Source organism: Polyodon spathula, chromosome 3 (assembly GCF_017654505.1).
Source record: "Polyodon spathula isolate WHYD16114869_AA chromosome 3, ASM1765450v1, whole genome shotgun sequence".
Classification (NCBI taxonomy): domain Eukaryota; kingdom Metazoa; phylum Chordata; class Actinopteri; order Acipenseriformes; family Polyodontidae; genus Polyodon; species Polyodon spathula.
Genome location: NC_054536.1, coordinates 3,066,062 through 3,091,718, shown reverse-complemented (window position 1 = coordinate 3,091,718; position 25,657 = coordinate 3,066,062). Strand labels below are relative to the sequence as shown.

General features: G+C 37.5%; 1 protein-coding gene across 3 annotated transcripts in view; it reads right to left on the bottom strand.

Annotated features, from left to right (window-relative positions):
• Positions 1 to 1,231: 1,231 nt before the first annotated feature.
• The window catches only part of LOC121310258 (RNA-binding protein 33-like), a 53,180-nt gene continuing 28,754 nt past the window's right edge, over positions 1,232 to 25,657 (bottom strand). For 2 of the 3 annotated variants that reach the window (XM_041243560.1, XM_041243566.1), the window contains 5 exons: positions 24,745 to 25,410; positions 15,880 to 16,092; positions 11,554 to 11,736; positions 8,656 to 8,744; positions 1,232 to 8,491 (listed from right to left, as the gene is read on the bottom strand). In XM_041243560.1, coding sequence (XP_041099494.1) covers positions 8,443 to 8,491; positions 8,656 to 8,744; positions 11,554 to 11,736; positions 15,880 to 16,092; positions 24,745 to 25,410 — 1,200 coding nt within the window. In that variant the 3' untranslated portion in view covers positions 1,232 to 8,442. The remainder of the gene's footprint in view (positions 8,492 to 8,655; positions 8,745 to 11,553; positions 11,737 to 15,879; positions 16,093 to 24,744; positions 25,411 to 25,657) is intronic. The other variant, XM_041243565.1, reaches the window with a different exon arrangement.

The following is a 25,657-nucleotide window of genomic DNA, read 5'->3' as shown; positions in this document are numbered from 1 at the left end:
TTTTTGTTTAGTATTGTTTTTATTTAATTCAGAAAATGTAATAATCCTTTCCTTACATGCAACTTGTAGTTTTTACCACATACAGAATAAAATCCAAACAGGTATGTATCAGACAGTTAATTAGGTGGGGATGTCTTGAGCTCTGATATTGGGATGCAGTTCATTGTTTTCAAGAGCGAGTCAGACCTAGCTTCTCTCTGATGCATCTGCTTATTCAGCCCCATCTCTGTATGAAACAGCCACTAAAACACTGCATTTCTGTTACAAAGCTCCTAACTGTGAAGCTGCAGCACTTCTCCCCTACATGATAAACATAGGGATCATCTCTAGACATTGTAGCGTTGATGAACACTGCAACCAAATGGTATGGTTTTGGTGAGATGAATTCTGAAGGAATACAGAAGAGCAGCTTCTGAACTCAGGTCCCTTAAAAGAGACTTACAGGAAACACAAGAACCACACAAAGGCAAGGGGCACACTGCATGCAATATGATACAACACTTGGGCACTGGAGTGTGAGCCTTGTGGATTGCAGCACCTTGGACAGCTACTCCCTCAAGCTGCTGGTGGGCGCAATTCTGCTCCGGTTTAAAAAACAAGCCACCTACATCCTTTGTATTTTTGGTACAATACATGCTTGAAATTATTTGAGTAGACTTCCACTCCATTTTATAAATACATGTTGTGCAATGTCTATTTAGAACATATTCATTAAGTATTTATCTGGGCTTTGCGAGATGAAAGTTAACCTGGAAATGCTGTCCTGCGTTATAAACAGCGTAAGTATATTTTTTTGATGAGATTACTTAATATTTAATTGTGGGAAATAACCAGGTATTATATTATTTAGTGAATTGCCAGTACATACTAACATGCTTGATGTGATGAACTTTGTAAAATTTTCAATATCTTAATTATGAAACTTTGTGGGGTTCAAACATATAGCATTACTGGTTAGGAATGCTGTTCCTGGAAGTAAATGCTTAAAATGTGTTAAATAAAAGTATAAAAATATAAAATAAAATATTATAGTAGTATACTGTAAAGCCGTAAATATTTGTGAGCCTTTTATTATGCGTTTTTCACAATTAGTCCCATCACTATCTTGTCTTGAGCTAATTCATTTTATCATTTAGGTGCATTCAAAGCAAGTAATTCTGCTGACTGACAGCAAGACCACTGAGTAAGAACTTAAGATGGGCAACTTCACAAACATACATCCACACAAGGATTTTACATTAATGCATTTTATTAAGAACAAATATTTGTTTTTATACAGGAATAAAGTTTTCATTTACAAAAGTAACAATCAAGTTTTCTGCATTTACATATTTCTATACTGTTAATGCATACAGGTAGAAAATCTAATTTAAATCAGTGGAATAATGGTCTTCAATGATCATTTTGAATTCTAAATGCAACACAAATCTTGCAATTTGTTCTCACTTTTTAAAACAATGGGAAAGGATAGAGAATGCTGATGGTCAGAACAATATCAGATGCAGTCTCTGCTATGCAAACCTCCATCATTTGCGTTAACAAACGACAGAAATCCAGGCACCTATTCAATACATAATGGTTTAATAGTCTTCATAACATCATCCTAAAACTATCAGTACTCCGATAACCCAAGTAAGGATCAGCACACTATTTCTGGTTAGGAAGGACCAAGTCAGTGACAGGGAGAGCCACAGCTAAGCCATCCACTGAATACAAGTGTTGTAATTAAATTGACAGGTCATATTCACCAAGTGGAACAGCAGCTTGTACTGTAGAAATGAAATAAAAATAACTGGTCTTTAAATTACTGCTGGATCAGGACCTCCACAATCTTCAGATCTCTGGGAAAATAAACACACACACACACACGAATGAATGGCTTTGTCTGGCTTGTCATCCCTGGAAATAAAGATAGATGTTAATATCATTCCAACAAGAGTGACATTGGATCTGCACACGACACCTGCAGCAAACCTTAGTTGTGATCAGTCTGTCTGAAACCCATCTTTACACCTGTGGGGATTTAAAACAAATGTCATTTAAAAAGGAATAAAAATTCAAATTAACATTTGTAACCTGGGTATCTCCACCTTTCTGTAAAAAAAAAACAAATGTTTAAAAAAACAAAAAAATTCTGCAACTGCCTTCGCTGCAAAAATAGTTCTACAATAAAATAGAACAAAGTTAGCGTTTTAAAGAGAGGGGATCTTGTTTCTCATCTGGTACTTTATAACTTCTACATTTCAGCTTTATGTTTTATAGTAAGCTATTATATTTTAAGATATGTTCATTTCTACTTAAGAAATTTAATTTGATAAAAACATTTATACTGATAAATGCATCTACAGATCAAAATCACACTTAAAACCTTGTGCTAGAATTAGACATGTTATAAATCCTCATTAAGCTTGATAAGAATTTGCAGAAACATTTGAAAGCCAATGAGCATATGTAACATTCCTTAACTGTACCACCCCATCCTCGTTTAATTGTACAGCTTAACTTCTCTACCTGTTACCAATAACAGAATTGAAAAAAAAAAAAAAAAAAAAAAAAACCCCAACATGTCATTTTGATTTGGCTTCAATAAAACTAGTTAACAAAACTACATTTCATGGTCATGTGTGTTAATATAAATGACAAAACTGTAGTGCCAAATAATAAAAACCAAATTCAGCTATAGAAAAACAAACCAATCTTAAAAAATAAATAAATCCACTTATACCAAAATACATAAAATGGTTATGTACAATGATCCTTCCCAACCATATTTTATAAAAGCTACATCAAGATTCAATATGAATCTGTTTTAAAACATAAGCACTTGCTTATGATAAGTTACCTTTTCAGATGAGTTACAAATATTGTAACTACTTGTTTAAGCTAAATATACCGCTTTGAAATCCACAGGATTTAATACCTAAAGTTGAATATATCATAAAATATATTTAAGTCAGTTTAAAAACAAACAAAAAAAAACGCAATATGGCACACACAAAACAACAATAAAAACAAAATCATGTTAAATCATTACAGACCTGATGTTAAACCCCAGTTTTTTAAATAAAGATTAAAATGTGGTGAATAATTGCTGTATACGTTCTGGATGGAAGGTTTTGTAAACTTTAACCCACAAGAGACGGTCCCTTCTCCACCCCTCCTCCAGACCTCCTCATTAGTTAATGCTGGTAATGCTTTGTAAGGAGTATGTGAAGCCAGAATGTTACAGGTATGCAATGGAAGACAGAACAGCAGAACACACTTCTTAAACACAGCAGAGCTCACTTTAAAGGAGGGGCATGGCAAGAGCATGCTTGGATTGTGACAGGCGTGAAAGCTGTATGCCAGATGAGAGAAGAACGGATTTATAACATGGGATAATTTTAAAACGTGGGGGCGGGGGGAGCCACAAAACGATTACCATTACCTCCCTGGTCATGTAAAAAAGTACCTTGTCTGAGGGCAGGAAAAACATCTGGTGCATTTCTTAAGAATTCAAAAGTAACCAAAAACAAAGAAACAAATATGTATAGTCACAGCAACAGGACAAAATGGTAAAAAATTTTCTTCAAGCAATTTTTGAATTTATGAAAAGTGTGTTAATATATTAACTAGAGTAATGCCTCCTTTTGTACGTGCTGTTTTTAAAATAGGATGCATCATTAATAAACAGATACCAACAGTGCAAACGCAATCTGATGTAAATTCCAGAACATTAAGGCTTTACTAGAGTATCAGCTGGCACTACCCAGTTTAGAGCAACAGCTCTTCAAGTCAGAGACTGTTCATATTAAAAATTAGTTGTATGGGTAGGTTACAAATACACAAAATGTACTCGTGTATCAATTATAATATACATATGTTTGTATTTAACATTAAATTTACATTTTCTGAAGAATGGAAAAAAAAACATTTGCTATGTTAAGGAAATAATTGCATCTCATTCATAAAAAGGAATGGGTAGGTTTTACACCTTAAAACTTACTTTGATTTTCATTCAAATGAATGTCATTAATTAACCTCATTAATAAGGACTTAACAAAATTGCTCACCTTTTAAAATGAACTCCATTCTATACTATTTTATCAATATATCAAATATGCATTTGAATATATTTGATACCAAAATAGGAACAGACAATGTGTGCTATAGAACATGTAGTTGCACCAAGTGAGATATAAAAACAGTCTCCTGTTTGCATGACACTGACCATTATGTTTCTAACCTCTTTAGAAATGCACCAATATTAAACAAACACAAGAAATTAACTTACTTTACTACTAGCAGAAGACAATGTGATTTTTTTTTTATCAACCTACCATCAAACAACATAAAAAGAAACAGATGCATTGATTCAAAAGGGAGAATATGCATTTGGCTCCACATACTCATTACGCTGAACCCTGAGTAAAAGTACCCTGAAACGTAAATACAAATAATACACCAGTGAAATGTACTTCGTGACACATCATCTTTATAAAATTAAGTGATACATACAACACAAACTTCTAAGGAAGTTGCATCCATTAAAGGTTAAATACACATTACAGTAAACTGAAGGTTCAAATAAATGATCAAAAGTCTAAGCATGTGAATCCACAGGGCTTTTTAACTTCTATTTACATGGTAACAGAATAATTTATCCAACTTTTTTCATCTTCATGACAAAGAATAAACAGATTATGGTTGCTGCAGACCTAGGAATTGAGACCGGTTTCAGTAAAACAAACTAGTATTCCTACATAAAAACAAAAGTCTGTTTGGATAAATTAACACTGATAAAACTTCCTATATCCATTTGAAATATCTGTATCTGCAGTATTTGCATGTGTCACTGTGGTAAATGCACACAGCATGGTGCACCTCTTTAAAAAGACAGTATGCTTTCATGGATTAATTAAAACTTATATTGCAGTTTGTTTATGATTTCGTTCCAGAATCATTTAAACAAACACAGTTTTTAACATATAAATGATTCTGGCTACTGAAGTCAAACACTGCCGCTTGGACTGCACATCCAATGAAAATCTCTCTATTACCAACCCAAACTTCTCAAAGGAATGAAATGATTGTAATCTTCAATTAACATTTAACTGATTATAACAAAGCTATTATTGAGATGATATTTTTGCATTTTGTATTTGCGAAACATGGGCCTAATTTGATTTATTTATATAAATATGCACAAAGTGTTTATGTCTTTTCACACCTAAACAGAGTCCAGCAAGGAGTTTTTTTGTTTGTTTGTTTTTTGAAGACAAACACTGTCTTTGCTGCTAAATAAGGCTAAAACTATATAGTGCCCACCAGCACTACTGTAATTGTTATAACCATACAATTTGAACAATTCCAGTTCAATGACACCCCTTTCCAAGCTTAATTGTTCACAGCTTCATGCCAACACTCTTCTGGTATTGTCACCCACTTTCTGTGAGTGCATTTGTGTTAAGAAACGTTACAGTGTTTCTGTATTTGTACCTGTAATTACTACTTGGTAGAATAAACAGAGTTAGTGTGCAGCTATTTAGTGTAATTGTAATTATAATTACAGCTACTGCAGCATAATGGTAACTAAAGGAAAAAATAGCATTGTAATTGTAACTTGAGCAAACAATTCTGCTGTAACTGTAATTATCATTATAATTGACCCAGGTCTGATCATGCCCAACACATAACTGGACATTCTGAATGTCGGTCTCTGACTGAGTTTAGTAGATTTGCTCTTTCTTTTCTAAACAGCAGCAGGTATGCATGCCAGAATCATTGACAGGTTTACCACTCCAATGTAATTTTTATCATATTCTGTTGCACAGAAACATTCCGTGTCCAGCTGTACCACTGACACATTCTGTCTATTGAAAACACACTACTGTCACTAAAACCGAATGGGAAGAGCAAAAGTAACTGGAACACCATTTACACAATTCATAACACTAAAACCCTTTTGAATATGAACTTGAGTAATGTCCCTATTCTATTTCTGACTGTCCTGTTTATTGATCTGGATCAAGCCCTATTAGTAAAGGCTCTGCTCTGGAGTTTGTGCTGATCAGAGCACACCAGCTTCCTCCTTTACACTTACTGCATTCAGAATATGAGAGCAGAAACTTTGAGTGAGTGTGACCAGAATCAATCAATTCAAATCATAGGAAGCAGCACACAAAACCACTAATGTCAAAACCACAATAACCAGAGGAAGAAAACACAACTAAAGCTACTGAAATGTTTCTAGCTTTTAAAGAAGATAAGTAATTATACAGAAAGTCAAATGTTACCCTTTATCCATAGCTGTATACAGTGGTCCAAATTGTCCTTTGAAAAACTCTTCAGCTGAAGAATCCATGTCTCTCAAATCCACTCACATGTACAATTGTTAGAAGTCATACATTAATAGCTTGTCTATATCTCTAGTTGCTGACAACAGTTCAAGATTTCCATTCTATACAGGATAGTCTCACACTACTGCTCTTATGCACAACATCATTCATATTTAAGACATGGTTTTGTTTCTGCAGTTTAGAAGTCTGGGTTACATCTACGTATATAAAGTAAAAGCCATTCCAAAACAAAGTGGCAAAAAACACATCACTTGAAAAAATAACACAAATAAAAAACAGTTCCTGAAAGCGTTGTTGGACAGCTTCCAAATGTCGTACACAGACCTGTATGTCACTCTACAGTATGTACCTGTCCACAACATGTACTGCTGTAAAGTGTACTAAAAGGATTCTAGCAGGAGTCTCTATTTTAAACAGTACAGTAAGTAAAGCTGCATTTATTAGATCAGTGGGTTATATTATAAAATCCCAACTCCTTTAGGGACCTCTACTATTTTGCATTAACTACAATGACGGGCCTAAGGAATGCGTCTTTATACAAAGGCACAGCCTCCGTTATTTACAGAACACGTACAAAACAAAAGTAAAATAAACAGCTGAAAATTAAAGCTAAAAGAAATCCTGATGCATATGTTTTCTTAAGTATCTTGCTCTGACCTATGGTAATTCTATTAAAAGACAAAAATGACAATCTACGAGACAATACCAACACTAGCCAACAACTGAACTATAGTCGCACGGCAATTTAATGACTACACAGATGGAAAATTTCAAAACTTCTGTCTGGTCATTATAAAAAAAAACTTAACATGACACTCTGCATATGAGTAAATAAATCAAGAATGGCCATTTGGAAGTGCAAAAATAATATGGAAGCTATTACACACACAAACAAAAACCACGGTCAAGAAACAGGATGCCAATGAGCATTGAATCATTCAAATGATAACAGACAGCAGTGTCTACCACAGCACACATCCCAGAAATACTGTGCTGGCAATGCTAGCCCTATACACAGAGAGTCCACATTTCATCAAAACAGAACACTATATGTCACGCTTTCTTCAAGACACATTTAAAGGAGTCAGTACAGAAGCACTCTTTGTACAGCTGTCCATGTGCTGTATTACTAGCCTAACTGACACGTCATAAACCATAAACAAAGCAGCGTGGATCCAATGATGCGAAGGATTACCGTCTTGGGAAACACTGCATTAATGTACCATCTCCTGTTTAGAAATGTAACCAATGAATTAAATATCTGCCTGGGAAGCTTAAATAAAATGTCCTTTTTGTAGAAATAAAAAGTAGTCTGGCTTGCACATTTCCACTTTGATCCAGAAGATGGTGCTCTTTAAAAATACTTCATGGATGGATTTATTTTTTTTTTTTTTTACAAACAGAAGGTGGCAGGAAGTGATCCGATATTGCCATCTATGGGTTCCAAAAAGCACTGCAGCCAAGCACAAATGTAAAAGTGCAAGCCAATTTGTTTTGTTGAAGATTTAAACTAACAGAACAGAAAGGTTTGGTGCTAACTAGAGGAGCTTAAGATCACCAATAAAAAGCCTAACTTTTTTGCCTTCGATATTTCTAAGGGGTCTGACCTTACTAAAACTACAAACCTGGTTTACTTTTATAAGACTAGTTCATTTCTGATTAACGAGAGATTATAAATGTTGAGAAGGTAAGAGCAACCATTATCTAGTGTTATTCAATATCAGTTATTTTTTTTGTACTGGGGAAAGCATGTCTTGATCTGACTACCTTGTTAAGTCATTGCTGGTAAATATATATCACAATTTTGAACAAAGTCTGGCATTGACATGCACGTCTGTTTCTATTAATGATAAGAGCTTGAGTCGAGTCAAGAGAAAAAAACAAAACATCTGTAGAAAAAGTTTCTCTTCCTCAGTGCGATGGGTGAACACCCCTTCCTCTTGAAAAATGACTTCAGAGTCCTGGTGTTCCACAAGCCTGCGTCGTGACTCAGTTTTAGATTGGTGTGTGTCTGTCTGTGATCTCCTTTGAATGACACTTCTGATTCCACTCCAATGCTACATCTGAACTACTCCAAGGGCTCAATGTGCATGGCGGTGATCTATCAGTCATTTATCAGCGACACATTGATATGCGACAAATCTATCATGTGCCTGTGGAATATGTAAAGAAAGTTTGCATTTAAAGGAAGTGCTTTTGGACATTTAACAGATATATGGGTACTCTTGGTTAAAAGTTGTCCCCCCCCTGCCCCCATAGAACAAAAAGACCATACTACTAGAAATGATAATGAGTGAAGATATAATAGCCCTTTTACCTGTGGAACCTCTGCTGGAAGGTGGTAGCATGCAGGGGATTGTTGAATCTTGCTACAGCTTTCCTTAGTTGTGGCTGCATTTGTAACATCTGTGGAAAGGAAAGTTACATTTTTACTATGGCTATTGTTAATACTGAACAGGATTGTGCATTTAATTATGAGAAAAAAAAAAAAAAAAAAAAAAAAAAAAGGAGAACAAGCAGTATTTCAGATCTGGTTAACCCTTTATCAAGGCTTGTAAGATGTTCTTAATTCACAACTTAATGTGCCAGTCCCATACATTTTTAAACCAATGTTTTTAATACCTTAAATGGAACCCCATTTCAACAGTAACAAGCATAAACCTGTGCTGCCCCCGTGCCAATGCCTCATATAGCACTACACCACCTTTAGGACATGTAAACTTAACTAGTTTAGTCAATTCAATCAATTGATTTTTTTTGAAGGATTATTATAATAATGTAGTTGACGGCAATGCAATTCCATACAGCGTGAAAAACATTTGCCTCAAAGTCTATATGTACTGGTAAGTTTTATTGAAATGCTTCTTTAAATGCAGCGTGAGTCTCTGTTTAGGAACAGAAGTACAATGTTTGGTATGAGTGACAAATGTTTAGTACAGTGTATTTTATTAGTAGTTGTCTTTTGTAAGTTACCGGTTTGACTGAGTAAAGCTGAGGGAACACGATGCCACTTTGTGGCTTGGAACTTGGTTTCAGGAGACTAGGGTTCAGGTTTGTTACATGATGACTAGAAGTATGACTGGTTAATGATTTAATATAATGGCTTATGAACCGATGGGGACTGTTTTGTCCAGTTATAACAATCTAAGTGAAACGATTCATATTTTAATAGACACCACTGCTTTAAAAAAAATAAAATAAAAATAAATTGGGAATAAATGTAGTGATTTGGTTTAGATATTATAAATGAATTTCATTATTAAACTGAACAGTTGTAACTATACAATAAAGATTTAGTTGACATGTTTGTTGCTGGTAATTTTTTTTTTTTTGCAATAATTTAAGCATGATGGCCTTGCTTAACCCAATAACAAAAGGCACACTGACAGTCCAACAAAAAGGTAATTTTAACATAAGGTTTTAAAAATCAAAACAAAAATCAGCAATTTGAACCATAACTTCTCTTTTGTACAAAAATCTGAACATTTTCAATAAAAAAATAACCAATCACCTCTGCCCCATAAAATAACATTTTCAATAAAAAAAAAAAAAACACCACATTTAAAAGTGCTTATACGATAAAAACTGGGTGGATTTTAAATAAATCTTTGAAAAAACAGTGGCTCCAATTCCCTGAACACAAGATTTACAAACACAGTACTGGGGCAGAAAGAAATAACAGTATGGGGAGTGATGGGATATTCAGGGTAACTAACCAATTAGTATTTGTGTTTTGGCCTTAATTACAAAAAGGAGTTAAACTGAAGGAGTAGGTTTGAGCTTGTCCAGCTAGCTGCCTTAACAATAATACTTTTCTAAACCTAATTTTATCCACAGCCTGCATCGCTACAGAGGGCCTACAAATGCTGCTGCGCAGAGATGAACAATGAACTGCGGTTTAGATAACAATCAAATCAATAAACAGAAATGAATCATCCCGTTACCACAACGAGTGGAGCACAGCCTTGTCAAGCAGCCCCTTTCCCGTCACCACAACGACTGGAGCACAGCCTTGTCAAGCAGCCCCTTTCCCGTCACCACAACGACTGGAGCACAGCCTTGTCAAGCAGCCCCTTTCCCGTCACCACAACGAGTGGAGCACAGCCTTGTCAAGCAGCCCCTTTCCCGTCACCACAACGACTGGAGCACAGCCTTGTCAAGCAGCCCCTTTCCCGTCACCACAACGACTGGAGCACAGCCTTGTCAAGCAGCCGCTTTCCCGTCACCACAATGACTGGAGCACAGCCTTGTCAAGCAGCTGCTTTCCCGTCACCACAATGACTGGAGCACAGCCTTGTCAAGCAGCTGCTTTCCTGTGTTTAGAAAGGCAAAGGGGGCAGGGGTTGATCTTGAAATAATCATTACCAAGGTCAATATCCCAATCTTTTTTAGGTGTCAAAGAATTTCAAGCATTGGGAAATAAGAGAATGTACAATTAAAACTTACTGCCCCCATTCATTCTGTACTTTTATTTATAGGTTTATCAATTTATCTAAACATATTAAGAAAAATAAACAGTCTTACTATGTGTCAAATAAGCTACCATTGAGCTCAAGTCTTACAGCAAGTGACTAATGTCATTCGTAGTGTGCTCTGTTTATCCTGCAAAATGCTAATGAAATAAGATGACATTTAAGATGTCAGGTCTCTCTTCACTAAATCACTGATCTCATTCTGTTCCATTTACTATGCACTGGCTCCTCTTTGTTCTCCCACGTATTTGTGCTAAGAACAAAGACACACAATAATTAAAATGATCATCACTGCACCAAAACGTTATTACATATTGCATATAAAATATTCACCTGGGGAGTAAATTTAACTAAATTAACTTTAACTAAATTCTACACTATGTTGACAACTTACCAATTTCGTTTAAGGTAAACAATCTGCAATTTTCACATAGACTTGGATGACCTAATCTAGATCAACTATTAGCAATGTTAGACTATGATTAATGTCCTAAACTTTAAAACTAAAAAAAACTTTAATAAATAAAAAAAACCTGACCCAAGCTTATTTAAATATATTCCAGTTGGAAAAACAAAAATGTAACCTCACAATCCCATGCATTGTACTAAATTAAGATAAACACTGACATATAGATTAACCAAGGGTTAACCAGTTTCACAGTAAATTGTGCTGATATTATCATCAACCTTCTTTGGCTGAAAGGCATCTGACAGCGTGAAGCAGACAAAAAAAGGTGACCTACCTGAATGGGTCCCACTGACATGAGCAGGTTTTTCAGCTGGACATCAGTGGTTGATGAAGAAAGCCCTTCAATTGACACGACGCATGGCTGAGGCTCCACCACTCGCAGGTTCTGCTTGTTTGGCATCAAGCGGCCACGGCCCATCTGGCCTGCTGCTGCTCTGCCTCGCCCCTGCATAACAACCTGCCGAGAGCACAAGACAGGGAGCAAATCAGCCAATTCCATTCGCCCTTCTGTTGTCTGATAGCATTTATACAGAAGAAACTATTAAAAGCAGTATGACACCAAGTACAGGAGAAGCAAATAAATATCCAAGTTTGTTTTGAACAGACACTTTAAAATATAGCAGGTTATAGGTTTCTTTTGTTTTCTTCTTTAGTGACATATTGGGCAAAAACATAAAAAGAACATGATTGGTAAAATATTGTTACTGAAAAAAGGTCCTTTTGTTTTAACAATTTCGCATGGCATTCAACAACCATAACTGAACAGGACTTAAAATAGCTTCCCTACCAATGGTATGCATTTTCCACTGGAGAGGACTCCTTGTTAACACTCCAAGATCATTAACAGACTGTCAATGCAAGTCAGGCCTGTTGTAATTGATGGTGTTTGCAATGGAAGCAAATGTGGCAAAATGAAAGCATAGACAAATGTGTTTAGAAAGTCTTCTGTAATATATAAAATAACTGAAGTGCAAAGTGGAGAGAGCATCCCAAAGCAGAGGACGTGGCCAGTCCTAGGATCAGGGGACTAGGAATAGGTGCGATGCCTAGATAAAGGGTTCCAAATATCAGTCTAACTAGACTGTTTTCATCACACCAAGGTCCATCAATTCAGCAAGGCATTGTGGGGCACGGTCCATTGCTGTGCTACCACTGAAGCATTTCCACAAGGATAGGGAGGCGAGAGAAGAACAATGTGATGCAGAGAAAAGGGGGTCAGTCTGCCAGGAGAAGCAAGCAACTTCTGTGCCAGTTTGAGTCCAGCTTGCGGTGATTACAAGGCATGAGGGAATTTAGAGTAAACAGAAAACTGGTATCACACAGGCGCCAGTGCCCCTATGGAAATGAAGCACTTTACACATTTGTCAATTGACAACCTGACGGACGGTTGATAACCAATGTCCACATTAAATAATGTATTCAGCCTTTCAAATCCTAGAATACAACCCCCACCCCACGACTGAACACAATGACTTAAAATTCAAGGGAAAAAAATGATTATAGTTTGTATTTCCTCCGATATCAGAGGTGAAGAATATCACTACAGCATATAAGAAATAGTGTGTGTGTAGACAGAGAGAGAGAGAGGAGAGAGAGGAGAGAGAGAGAGAGAGAGAGCACTCTGGAAAAAATTGAGACCACTGCAAAATTATCAGTTTCTCTGGCTGTGTGGTATGGAGCATTGTCCTGCTAGAAAAACCAATCCTCAGAGTTGGGGAACATTGTCAGAGCAGAAGGAAGCAAGTTTTCTTCCAGGACAACCTTGCACTTGGCTTGACTCATGCCAAAGCTGCCTGATTCCAGCCTTGCTGAAGCACCCCCAGAACATCACAGATCCTCCACCACATTTCATAGTGGGTGCGAGACACTGTGGCTTGTAGGCCTCTCCAGGTCTCCATCTAACCATCAGACGACCAGGTTTTGGGCAAAGCTGAAAATTGGACTCATCTGGGGGTGCTTCAGCAAGGCTGGAATCGGGCAGATTTGTCTTTATGAAGGATGCATGAATCAAGCCAAGTACAAGGTTGTCCCGGAAGAAAACTTGCTTCCTTCTGCTCTGACAATGTTCCCCAACTCTGAGGATTGGTTTTTCCAGCAGGACAATGCTCCACGCCACACAGCCAGGTCAATCAAGGTGTGGATGGAGGAGCACCAGATCAAGACCCTGTCATGGCCAGCCCAATCTCCAGACCTGAACCCCATTGAAAACCTCTGGAATGTGATCAAGAGGAAGATGGATGGTCACAAGCCATCAAACAAAGCCGAGCTGCTTGAATGTTTGCGCCAGGAGTGGCATAAAGTCACCCAACATCAATGTGAAAGACTGGTGGAGAGCATGTCAAGACGCATGAAAGCTGTGCTTGAAAATCAGGGTTATTCCACCAAATGTTGATTTCTGAACTTCCTAAGTTAAAACATTAGTATTGTGTTGTTTAAAAATGAATATGAACTTATTTTCTTTGCATTATTCGAGGTCTGACAACACTGCATCTTTTTTGTTATTTTGACCAGTTGTCATTTTCTGCAAATAAGTGCTCTAAATGACAATATTTTTATTTGGAATTTGGGAGAAATGTTGTCAGTAGTTTATAGAATAAAAGAAATGTTCATTTTACCCAAACACATACCTATAAATAGTAAAACCAGAGAAACTGAGAATTTTGCAGTGGTCTATCAATAGATAATATCGAAGTCTTCCAAAACATAAAAAATATGAAACACACATACAGATAGTGGACAAAGAAATGGAAACACCACCGTAAAGTCACTTAATAGGGCGTTGGGTCACCAGGTGTGGCCAGTACAGCCTCTATGCGCCGTGGCATAGAGTCCATCAGCCTCTGGAGTTCTGCAGGAGGGATGCTCCACCAATCTTCCATGAGAAAGTCAATCAACTCACGCCTGGTTGATGGAGGTGGAAAACGCCGTCTCAGGCGTCGTTCCAGAATATCCCATAAATGCTCAGTTGGGTTCAGATATGGTGACTGAGAAGGCCATGACATATGGATAACATCAGTGTCATGCTCATCAAACCACTGGGCAACCACATGTGCTCTGTGGATGGGAGCATTGTTATCCTGGAAGACACCTCCCCAGCAGGAAAGAAATGCTGCAACATGGGGTGAAGATGATCACTCAGTACCATTAAGTAGCGAATAGCAATGACCTTACCTTCTATGTGAATGAGTGCACCCAAACCTTGTCAGGAAAATGCGCCCCACAACATTACGGAACCACCAGAATCCTTCACTGTTGGAACCAAGCACTCAGGGCTGTAGAGTTCTTTAGGCTGGCGCCACACGTGACCTCGTCCATTTGTCGAGACCATGGTGAAGGATGATTCACCTGACCATATCACATTTCTCCACAACTTGGTAGTTCATTGCCTGTGTTCTTTGCACCACTGGACTCACAAACGTGCATTGACAGGTGTGACAAGCGGTTTGTGCAAAACTTGCTTTTTGATGAAACTTGCTGCCGCGCTTGCTGCTTGCTGCCGAAACTTGCTGCCACGCCCCAGGTTGAAATTTGCAGTCAATTGATTTGCAGTTGCTTGCCTTTTTTGCCATGCACCTCGAACGAATACACGGATATCACAATCCTGGAGTATGCGCTTCTGCCCACTGTTGCCCTTTGCTGATGATGGCTTTCCCTGGGAGTTCCATGCCGACATCACCTTAGACACTGTTGCTCATGAAACATCAGCAAATTGAGCTGTCTTGGTCACTGAAACTCCTACCAAACGCGCCCCAACAATCACCCCTCTTTCAAAGTCACTGAGGTCTCCTCTTGCAGCCATGCTAAAGCCATAATTATAGGCAACCAGGCCTGTCCAGCATTTTTATACATGACCCTAAGCATGCAGAGATGTTTTTTGCTTAATTAACACATGAGCCACACCTGTGTGGAAGCCCTTGCTTTCAATATACTTGGTGTCCCTCACTTATCCAGGTGTTTCAATTTTTTTGTCCACTACTTGTACATACAGTTGTAGTCAAAAGTTTACATACCATATAATGGAAATTTATAATTTCTATAAATTTCTTGAAAACAAAGAATTTTAGGGAAAATATTTTCCAGCAAAAGCTTTGCTTTTGTGGATGAGAAAAAAAAAGTTAAAAATCAAATCAATCAAATCAACAGCATGAAGGTCACTCTTGAAATCAGGACTTAAAAGGATATATTGCAATAAGGGGAACAAGACTAAAAGGCTAAAATATGCACAACAACACAGAAATTGGACTAGAACAATGGTCAAAGTGCTTTGGATGGACAATTCTGCCAGTTCTGTTGTCAAGTCAACACTCATCTTCTTACTATTCCATAAGGATATTATCTTCAGCTATTGCTCATCCTTGGTAGACAGCTTTTTGGGTCTTCTAGTCCTGGGTTTGTCAATTACACTATTTCATTCAATGTTTTTCCTTCTTTATGCAAGTCAAGGTTGTGATAATAGTAGAAAACACTAGTGGAGGCTTTGAGTAAATTGTTGATGCTCATAATGCATCAGTTATAGAAAATCGCAACATGTTTAAGACTTTTGCACAGCAGTACATATAAAAATGTTTTTTGGTTTTTTTTTTTGTCTAAAATAACTCACCCTATTTTGAGGTTGATTTCCAAGGTTGTTTCTCACTCCCTGAGGCTCTGGATGTGGTTGATAAAACTGTGTTTGCTGCTGTTTCAGCTGCTGCTGGACAGTTGCCTTTCCCAACGTGACCTTTCGTGCTGGCTGCTGTTTTTGCTGCTGTGGTAGCTGGCCCCTCTGAGGCTGCCCCACTGGAGAAGCATGGACAACTCCTTCTCCCTCCTGCTGAGAAAACCCCAAAGCCCACTGTCAGAGGAAACTGTAAACCTGTATTTACAACTGGGACCACCTAGTCCAGAACTGGATTAATCAGTTCCACAGTCCCACACATCTTTAAATAAATACATTAATAAAGAATTTCTCTACAGGTGAAAAGGAAAAACAACAAAGTGACTCAGGAAACTTTGGAAACTCCTTTTGTTAATAAGTTAGAATACCAATAAATTTTATACAATGTATGACACTGATTCATTAAAAAATAAACATTTATTATAGCCATGACCCAGTGTTATTGTTTTTCAGTATAATAAATACATCTAGGCTGTACTGTAGCAGTGGCAGGGGTTAGATCAACCCTTTTTGTCCTGCAATGCGGAAGCATTAAATCGCATTCCCACATATTTAGCAAACATTTGTTGTTCTTGTTATTCCCATCTGGAAATTAAAACTAGTTATTCCTCAGGAAATATGGTCAAGTTCTAGCAGACCTAAACTCCCCTCTCGCACTCCCACAATGTGCTACTGTCCTCATGACCTTCCTGCATTACATATGGCATCAACTACCTGCTGTGAAGCCTCCTACTGTAAAACCTTAATGAGAACCTTGTAAGCATCAACAAATTACAGGCCCTGGAATAACTTGTTTGGTAGGTATAAACTGCTTCATCAATAGACAAACAAAATGGTAATGCTGAAAGCCAAATCAAGACTAGCTCGAGCAAAAAGCGCCTGTCTCACAAACGCAGCATGTTGTACCGTTTAACACCCACCCGACACCGATGCTAGACAAACGCATCCAAGAAAACCAACTGTGGTAAAAGTGTATCTAACAGAGGTCGGAGAGCACAGAAACCTAGAAAAAAATACCTCTGCCCGAGCTTGACGCACATCTGGAAAATGTAATTTTCCACACAATGAAGAAAGACATGAGTATGAACCTGGCACAATATAGTCTGTTCTGAGTAGTGTTGACAGGTACTTTAAACAAAAAGGAAAATGAAGTGGACTTTGCTTCCCCAGACACATCAGCAAGCAAACAAACCTTCAGCACAGCAGCAATGAGGGAACAGGAGACAGCGCCACCCACTGGCTGGGAGACTAATTGGTACACTCCTACACACAGCTTACAAACAGTCTTCTGTCCCAATTAAGGCTGTAAATCTACATTTAAATCAACAAACATGTAAAGTGCTTAAATATTTGGCCATTTAGTGGTTAAAAGATTCACAATATGCAACAGATAACCCTCTCCTCATTACAAATGTGCTACTACTGCACAAGATATCTCCCAGGTAGAACGGTACCCTGGAATGTTCTCTTTTAACCAGGAAAGCAGTTGTGATGGGGCATTTGTATATGGAGAAATCACTGATAATTCTCGCTCACTAAATATCCTGCTATTCCTGAAAAGAAAATTGTCTCCTTTTTAAAAATATGCAAGAGGTTTTAATGAACAGTCTAGAGCTGGGAATAGAGTTACTTGAGTCGTTGCGTATTAAAATAATCGCGACGATCTTTTTGGTATTTGAGTAATTGCCTTAATATATGCATAGATATATTACCTACATTCACGCCAGGTGCGTTCTCAAATAATAATTCCCATCAGCTGTTCACTCTGTCTGTTCTTGGTGGGAATACTGAACAGCAGATCGGTATTACTGATTTGGTTGAAAGTGTGAAGGTGATATATTAATAAAAAAAAAATAAATAAACTCATACAGAAAAAAAAGACAGCAGTTTTTTTTGTTGACGTGAATACATCCAGTCATTGCACTACTACTGCCACCAATGCAGCCGATACAACCAGGGCCGACACTGTCTGAACATAGGTTTTCATCAATCCCCCTCATCCTCCTCAACGACAAGTGATGCTGTTGATGTTGAAGAATGAAGGCAGACCTCAAAGCAATGTTTTAGATGAAGAGGCGGCTCATTCTTCATCTCGCTCTTGGAATGCAAGTTCAACAACAGCGTCATCATTCATCCAGCAATGTGCTGCACAGCCAGATGAACCCATTGATCTAAACCACCCATAACTGGTGCTAGACAGGATGTTTATGATAGAAGGACAGTGCACTGACAGCTCTTCTGACTCAGAAGAAAGTAATGAAGAACAAGCCTTGCGGAAAGAAGTAGTACAATACATCAGTGAGAAGGCTAGTGACAAAGATACTGAGCCTTTGCAGTGGTGGAAGAACAATATGCATCACCTTCCTTTCCTGGCCAAACTAGCTAAACTGTTTCTCTGTATCCCTGCTACCACTGCTCCATCTGAAAGGCTTTGTTCAGCAGCTGGTGCTATTGTGACAAGAAAATGTGCCAGCCTTAACCCTAGATATGCTGGTGTTTTTACATAGCAACCTGGCATAATGTGTTTGTTTTTCAACATGCTGTGTTATGTTAAAATAAGTTCATGTGACAACAGAATGAAATAATGAGCAGTTTTCAGGAAACAAGAATTGTTTTTGCTCACTTAAAAAGGTTCAGTATTTCTGTAACGCTAAAAAAAGACCCTCCAGAACATACTTGTTTTAAGTGAACTGTACCTCTTAACTATTTTGCATTACTGACTTGTTAAAAGGTTAATGAGTTGACGTTCAAAGATTTTTGCTCCACTTGTTCAGCAAACAGAAAAAATTCCACGTAGGTTGGAATGACAAGAATATTTGTTTTACTAGTGTTTTCCACAACTATCCTATCCCTTGTCAGGTTTTGACATTTTTGTAATTACATACATACATATATAAATAAACTTTTACAATTGATTCACAAAAATTCAGGAGCAAATCTTGTACTGTAGTTATTTGCGAGAAAGCATTCTTATTAATAAAACTGTTAAAAAAATAAATAAAAAAAATAAAGATGTGTTGTTGTCTGAGTTAAACTTGCTATTTTGGATAGAGACCATCAACAGAGTAAGACAACTAAACCAGTACTGGAGAGTTAATAATGCTACACAATATCATCTACTATATGGTGGGGTGCCTTTTATTTACTGTTTTTTCTGCATTAAATGAAAAAAATCTAAAATTAATCTAAATTAACAGATTAATCGATTAATCAATTATAAATCGTACTTAAGTTGATTATTTAATTAATTGCTCAGCACACCTCTAGAACAGTCTCTCCCAAAAGTGCTGTGGTAACCCAAATATGAGCCACGTAGCATATTCTTAGAGGAGACAATTATCTTTTCACGGAAAACAAGATATTTAGGGAGCAAGTAGTCCGAGTGAAGTTATCCAGCAAAAGAAACTCCCCATCACCCATTGTACTGTTTCGTAGAAAAAGGAGAACGCTGCAGGGTACCATTCGACTTGAGACGACTTGCCCATTCAAATACTTAACATCTTTCTAGAGAGGAGACGATTTCTATTCAGGGATACCAAGACAGTTAGTAAAGATCTCAGTGATCCCCATCCCTAGTCTTGCTGTAAATCAGTTGTTGCCATAATTTGTGCCAGTACTGTGCATCTATCTATCTAGCTTAAAATACATTTTTTTCTAATCTGACAAATCTTTTCAATGCTTATTTTCTCAGTAAAAATTTCAGTAAAAATTGGTAAAATTGAGGCAAAAGTATATGTTTTCAATCAAATGATCTACTCAATCATTTTGTTGTTTTTAGCAGGTTCTGTGCTATACCAGCAGTTAATGGATGTATTCAGTATAAGGACATTTTTATTTATAGTCACTTAAAATTCCTATTGCTATGGTCTGAGAAAGAATCTTTCTAAAGTCCTTTTAAAATCTGACAGATCAAATCTTATTTTCATTCTTCATTCCCAGCATGCAGTGATATCACCAACCTGCATTCAGCAGAGTGCAAATTGATTAATCCCTCTCTATAGAATTCACAAGCCTTGATTATACCCATCAAATGTTAAGCAGCATTATACTAGAATGACAACACTTGACAAATTCCCCGTCCATTTCTCCTCAGGCTTTGTGGTCCTGCTAGCCTGTATTATTCCTGATGAAAAATTAATTTGCCTTATCTATGGCTAAGCTCCAAAATCCAAATCCGCCAAACTGGCACCTCTTTCTTAACAGGTATTATGGACCCCCACTAAAAGATTAATTACATGTCGTCAGGTGACATTAATTTCTGTACACCTGAAAGTTATTTGATACTCAAAACTGAAAGGAAAGATAACACTGTCAGCCTGCCGAGAACGACAGCAGAACAGCATCCCAGAGTAGCATCCTGTGAATCTGCCTTTCAACAAGGCTATACTTCACTGTCAAAGGTACTGCCATTGATTCCTCAGCCTACCAATATTACTGCATAAGCATCCATTGAAACTGACACTATGTTATCTCTATCAGCACAACAGTTCAGGTTTTACTGCATTATGCTCACAATGATTAGAGGCTTGGGCTCATTGAAAGAAATGTAATTTGGTCTAAACATGTAAATTACACTGCTGCTACTTTAAACTACTCCACATATATGTATTGCAGTTATTAGGTACATATTGAAAAACAGGTGACATACTTAATTTGCTAAAATATATTACTGCTGACAATGTTTGCAATAATGACTCACTATTGTTTACTGCAATGCAATAAAACAAATGTTTCCGGATACAGAAAGGTAGAACACCATGGTGCATGTTACTTAAATCACTAATCAACATGTTCTGTTAAGTGCTTGACTTTTTATTGCAATACATTTTTATTTTACGGCTTTAAAATGTCCTTTAATTGTATTTGCATTGTGCTTTCTGGTCACAATATAATCTCCAATACCATATACCGCACTCTTACTGCAGAGTACGTGTTTGACTATTCAGAGCTCTTGTTGAAGTGAATTCCACCAATTTGGGTTAAAAATAAAATATAAATAAAGCTACCAGAGACACTGGGTATTAGGTGATACAATACATCAAAAGCAATGATGACGTTTGAGAAGGCCATGACATCAGAAGGCCATAACATCAGAGTCCTGCGCGAGTTCGATTTTTACAACCCGGGCCCGCAACCCACTGCAACACTGTCTTCTTACCCGCGACCCGACCCGCTTTTATGAGACCTGCAACTCAACCCCAACCCACAAGTGTTTTCTTTACCTCTGCCTGCGCTGACTGACTCTCCCACACTTTCACATTCGCACTTCTCTACAGTTCTCCACAGACTGAGTTTATACAACAGGCTATACAGCGTGGTAGCTTTCTCTCGTGGTCAGGATAGATTTTAACATAGCAACACATTAACTGTCTCACTTTACTAGAAAATACCTGTCTAATACTTTCGTGTCACTGGTTGAAAAGGGAGCTAGACCTATGATTTCGCACAGATGATGCATCAGTTTTGTGGGTGTCGTACACCAACACAATGAGTTTTACAAGCAATGAATAAGGTCACATGTTTACTATTTTCATTCGCTATGACTCCAAAACAATTCCACAATTCTGATATACCTCTCGAACTAGTACCCACTATGATATAAACCCTGCGCTATCTTTTGTTTCACCCTGTCCACAGGCATTTTTAATATCACCAAGCAGACAAAAGCATCTTGTGACGTATCAAACAAGCAGCAGTACAAACCAAGAACACTGCTTAGTCAGCTCCCTAATCGTCTCTTTCTTTGGTGCAGGAAATACATTGATCTTCCAATAGTGCTGGGACAAATATCTGAATATTTGAACAAATATTTTTGACATGTTTTCGGATACAAAAATCAGATGTTTGTATTCGCTAGAAATGACAAAAAATAACTACTTAAGTTGTGTGACAGTTTAAAAAATGGCAAATGAAAAAGCACTCTGTGTGATGTGAGATTAATATATATTCAGACAGCAAAGCGTAAAAACAGATTATTAGCGAACATATAGTGATCTCTGTGGAAGGCCCTCTGGGTCAAAAAAGCGTTATCCTTCTTTAGAGCAAGTCTCATGGGACAGGAAAAAAGGCAAGCACGTCATTCTGAAATGCCTCAGTTAAACAGTGCCCAGCTTGCTGGAAATGTGGAATGTAATAAACGGGAACCAAAACGGTAACGGTCATTTCACAATGGCATTTCTGCGTTCCTGTCCGTCTACGGCTACTGTTTACTGTGAAGAAACGGCAATGGCAAGGAATAGAAAAAAGTTACAAAAAAATAAATAAAATGCGGTGTCAACTTTAGGTGCTGTTTATTTTGGGAATAAACAAAACAACGTTTAACTTGAGCTGCTATTCGGCATGCTTTGCTTTGTAGTTATTTCACTGGGATAAAGTAAGGCCTACAAAACGTATTTTTACTTCAGGGATATTTTTCTACCGTAACGTGTTACAAATTGTAACGTCTTGCTGGAAAATAAAGGCACACACACAGGGGGCCACACATTTTCACACCTCAGCATGAAATTTTTTGACCCTCAACCGAACCGTGAAAAAGTACACATTACGACCTGATACAGGACTTTTTTAAAGTTTGTGTAGGTATTTGTAAAATAAAGGAGATTTTTAAAAAATATATATAAATTTACCTTGCATACAAATGAATCCAGGTTTTTAGCTTCATTATCATCAAGGGGAACTACATCCAACATTGATTTTCCATCATTAAAATTACTTAAATATTTACAATATGTTTTCTTTATTTTACCACCAATTTTCCTGTTTGTGTAAATGCACCCTCTATCATCTAGACCAGTGGCTTTCAATCTTTTTCATCTCAAGTACCAGTGTTTCCAGCACAGGGACAACCAGGGGTACCAGTAACTATGTGCAATCTTAAACAGCTGTTGTAAAACCAAGACCTACCCCTCTGCTGAATGAATCTGTGCAGCTGATGATTGCAATGAACTCAGCATGTGTATATTTTAAATATTTTGCAAGTGTTGTGTATGGAATTGGTGACCACACCTTTAACGGTAATATTGGAAACAGCATGCTGAAGCTCCCATGCTCAGTGTTATTGAAGTCTTGATCTGACGGCATGTAAAACAGACAGCTCTTATGATTACATGTTACCGTTTCTTTTTCAGTAAAACAAGTTTAAACTGAAGTGTTCATTCTGCTATATATGCGATATTAAATACACCACAGCAAGCACATTGTGCTGATGAAAATATCTAAAATATATGACAATCAGAGCTAAATTTAGCGAATGGCATTTATTTACTGCAAGCAAGTAAGCTGCAGTAATTTCATTCTTAATTCCCTTCATTATTTTGTTTTTATTTCTCAGCAGTACACTTCCTAATTACAGTCCCAAGTACTTCTGTGTATTTTGCTTTCACATTTCTTAAACGGTCAGTTTGAGAAATAAACTTAGGCTTTCCCTGCAACAGCTGACTCACGCTGCATTACTGTTTTTAATACTCTTAAATTACCGTGCCTGCTTCCTTGGCTGAAGAGTTATCAGCTCATCAAACTCGGAATCTGCTGCTTGATTAAATCACCTTTAAACTCTCGACAGTAAACCATGTAACTAAATCTACAACAGACGAAAAAAAATCAGTTTGTGTTGACTCAAAACTATATTTAGGTACTCTACAATCTGACTGACGATAACGTTGGTTTATCGGAGTTCACAAAGATAATTTCTTCCAGCTTGGTACGGTAACTTTAACTGTTGAACATTCTGCTGCCTTACTGCTCTTCATTAATTATTTTCTTTAAGTTTCCAGGACATTTTGTTAATGGCACATGTAAAATACACAGGCAGCATTTTTATCCCGAACCTCGAAAAGAGTTGTCAACACTTTTTTACTGTCGCATTTGCAACCATTTTAGTCACAGTCCGGAGCCCTGCATTATAATTTCTCATCTCTCTGTGATTCAGTGGTATAAACAGGAGGATACATTACGATAGTGTGATTGAGGGAGTGGTGTTGTGGTTGAGGAATCATATCATCATAAAGAATAGCTGCCAGCGCATACCTGTTGCAAGCCAGAAGGTAGTTTAAACATACTTTACCAATTTGAATTTCCAGTTTTATTTCTGTGTACATCGTACTCGATGCAATTCGCCTTCAAGATAATATCCTACAGTACTAACATTACCACTGTGCTTTATACTCGGACCAAAACGTGGCACCATTTTTTAAAGCAACAAATAGCAAGAAAAGGAGTTCACAGGATAGCTAACATTTCAACTCACTCTTGGAACGAGGAGTTTCAAATACATTGTCTATCTTGTCTAGAGAATTTTTAAATAAATAAATAATAGACAATAACTAAAATATACACAAGAATAAGACAAGGAATCAACGATTTCAGAGCATATAGCCGGCCCTCAATATCTAATCACATAGTTGAGACAAGCCAAAAAGCAATCATATGCAATGGGCTGCTCCATAACTGTAATCATGTTCTAAATCTACATTTTATTCCAGCTCCACGTTACCATGTAAGATCCATACAGGATTTGGAGTAACAAACTTTTTAGAACATTCATGTAACTGTATCATAACACACCTATTTGTTTTATTATTTTTTTCATACTAACATTTAACCAATTACTTACAGGTTAAACAAACAGGATCCCTCTTTAATTGTGTTAAACAAAAAAGGCAATGAACTGTCATTAAATTTGACGTGATCCTATTAGTGTCAAACACAAAAAAAGCATGCGATAACACATCTAGAACTTAGATTTGATGCAATATTACCGGCGGAAGTGAATAAAAAATAATAAAAAAAAAAACACAAAAATGAACTTACCGCTCCTAATAGCTTGACAACCCTGATTTTGGCACCAACATGCGGCCCATCTCCGCTCCCACTGTTGGATCTCTGCATTACAGTCCTTTTCACACCAGGCTTCAATTCCTGGGGTCTGCCTTGTCCAAACACCCCCCGAGCACTCTGCTGCAGTCCTGGCACAGCTGCCACTACTGCAGGTCTCGCTTGAGCCTGCGGGGTCTGGAAGTGGGGTCCCGGTCTGTTCTGAATTAGCGGATTCACGTTTCTCCTCTGTAGATTGAGCCCAGCTTGCTGGAGTCTTACATTTTGCAGCTGAACCCCAAGACCCGGAGCCTGTGGTTTTTTCATCGGAAACTGGTTCTTTATGATTGGCCTGGGTAGAGCACCAGGCTGGGGTGTTTGTGTAACGCCATTTGAAGGTATCTGCAATGAGTTTGGTTGTTGTTGCTGCTGCTGTTGTTGTTGTGGTTGTACAAAGGGTGGTAAAGGTGGCGGTGGTGTCTGTAGCGGTATTGCTAGCTGTGGTTGAGGCTGCTGTGTAATGCGTTCAAGCAGTTCTTTCTTCCTTACACCAGCCTGCATTTGTCTTCTGAGCTCCTTCCGTTTGAGAATTTCCTCCCTTAAACGTTTTTGTTCTTCTATTTTCAAACGGTATACCCTTGTTTCTTCGTCCTCATCCAGGTTCTTATGAAGAAACAAAAGAGACAATTTTAGAAAAACACTTTTCCGTGTTTGCATATCATTTTCATCAGTGCTACTTATTCGGTTCAGGTAAAAAGGTACATAGCAAATGGATTTACTGTGGTTCGGAAACAAAGCCATGGAACAAGTTTTAGTGCTGAAACTAAATAAAAAATCTGGCCAATGTGTTTTATGTCTTAATAGATGTTATACCGAAGGCGACAGGCTTAAGGTCGCGCTTTATGTTAGT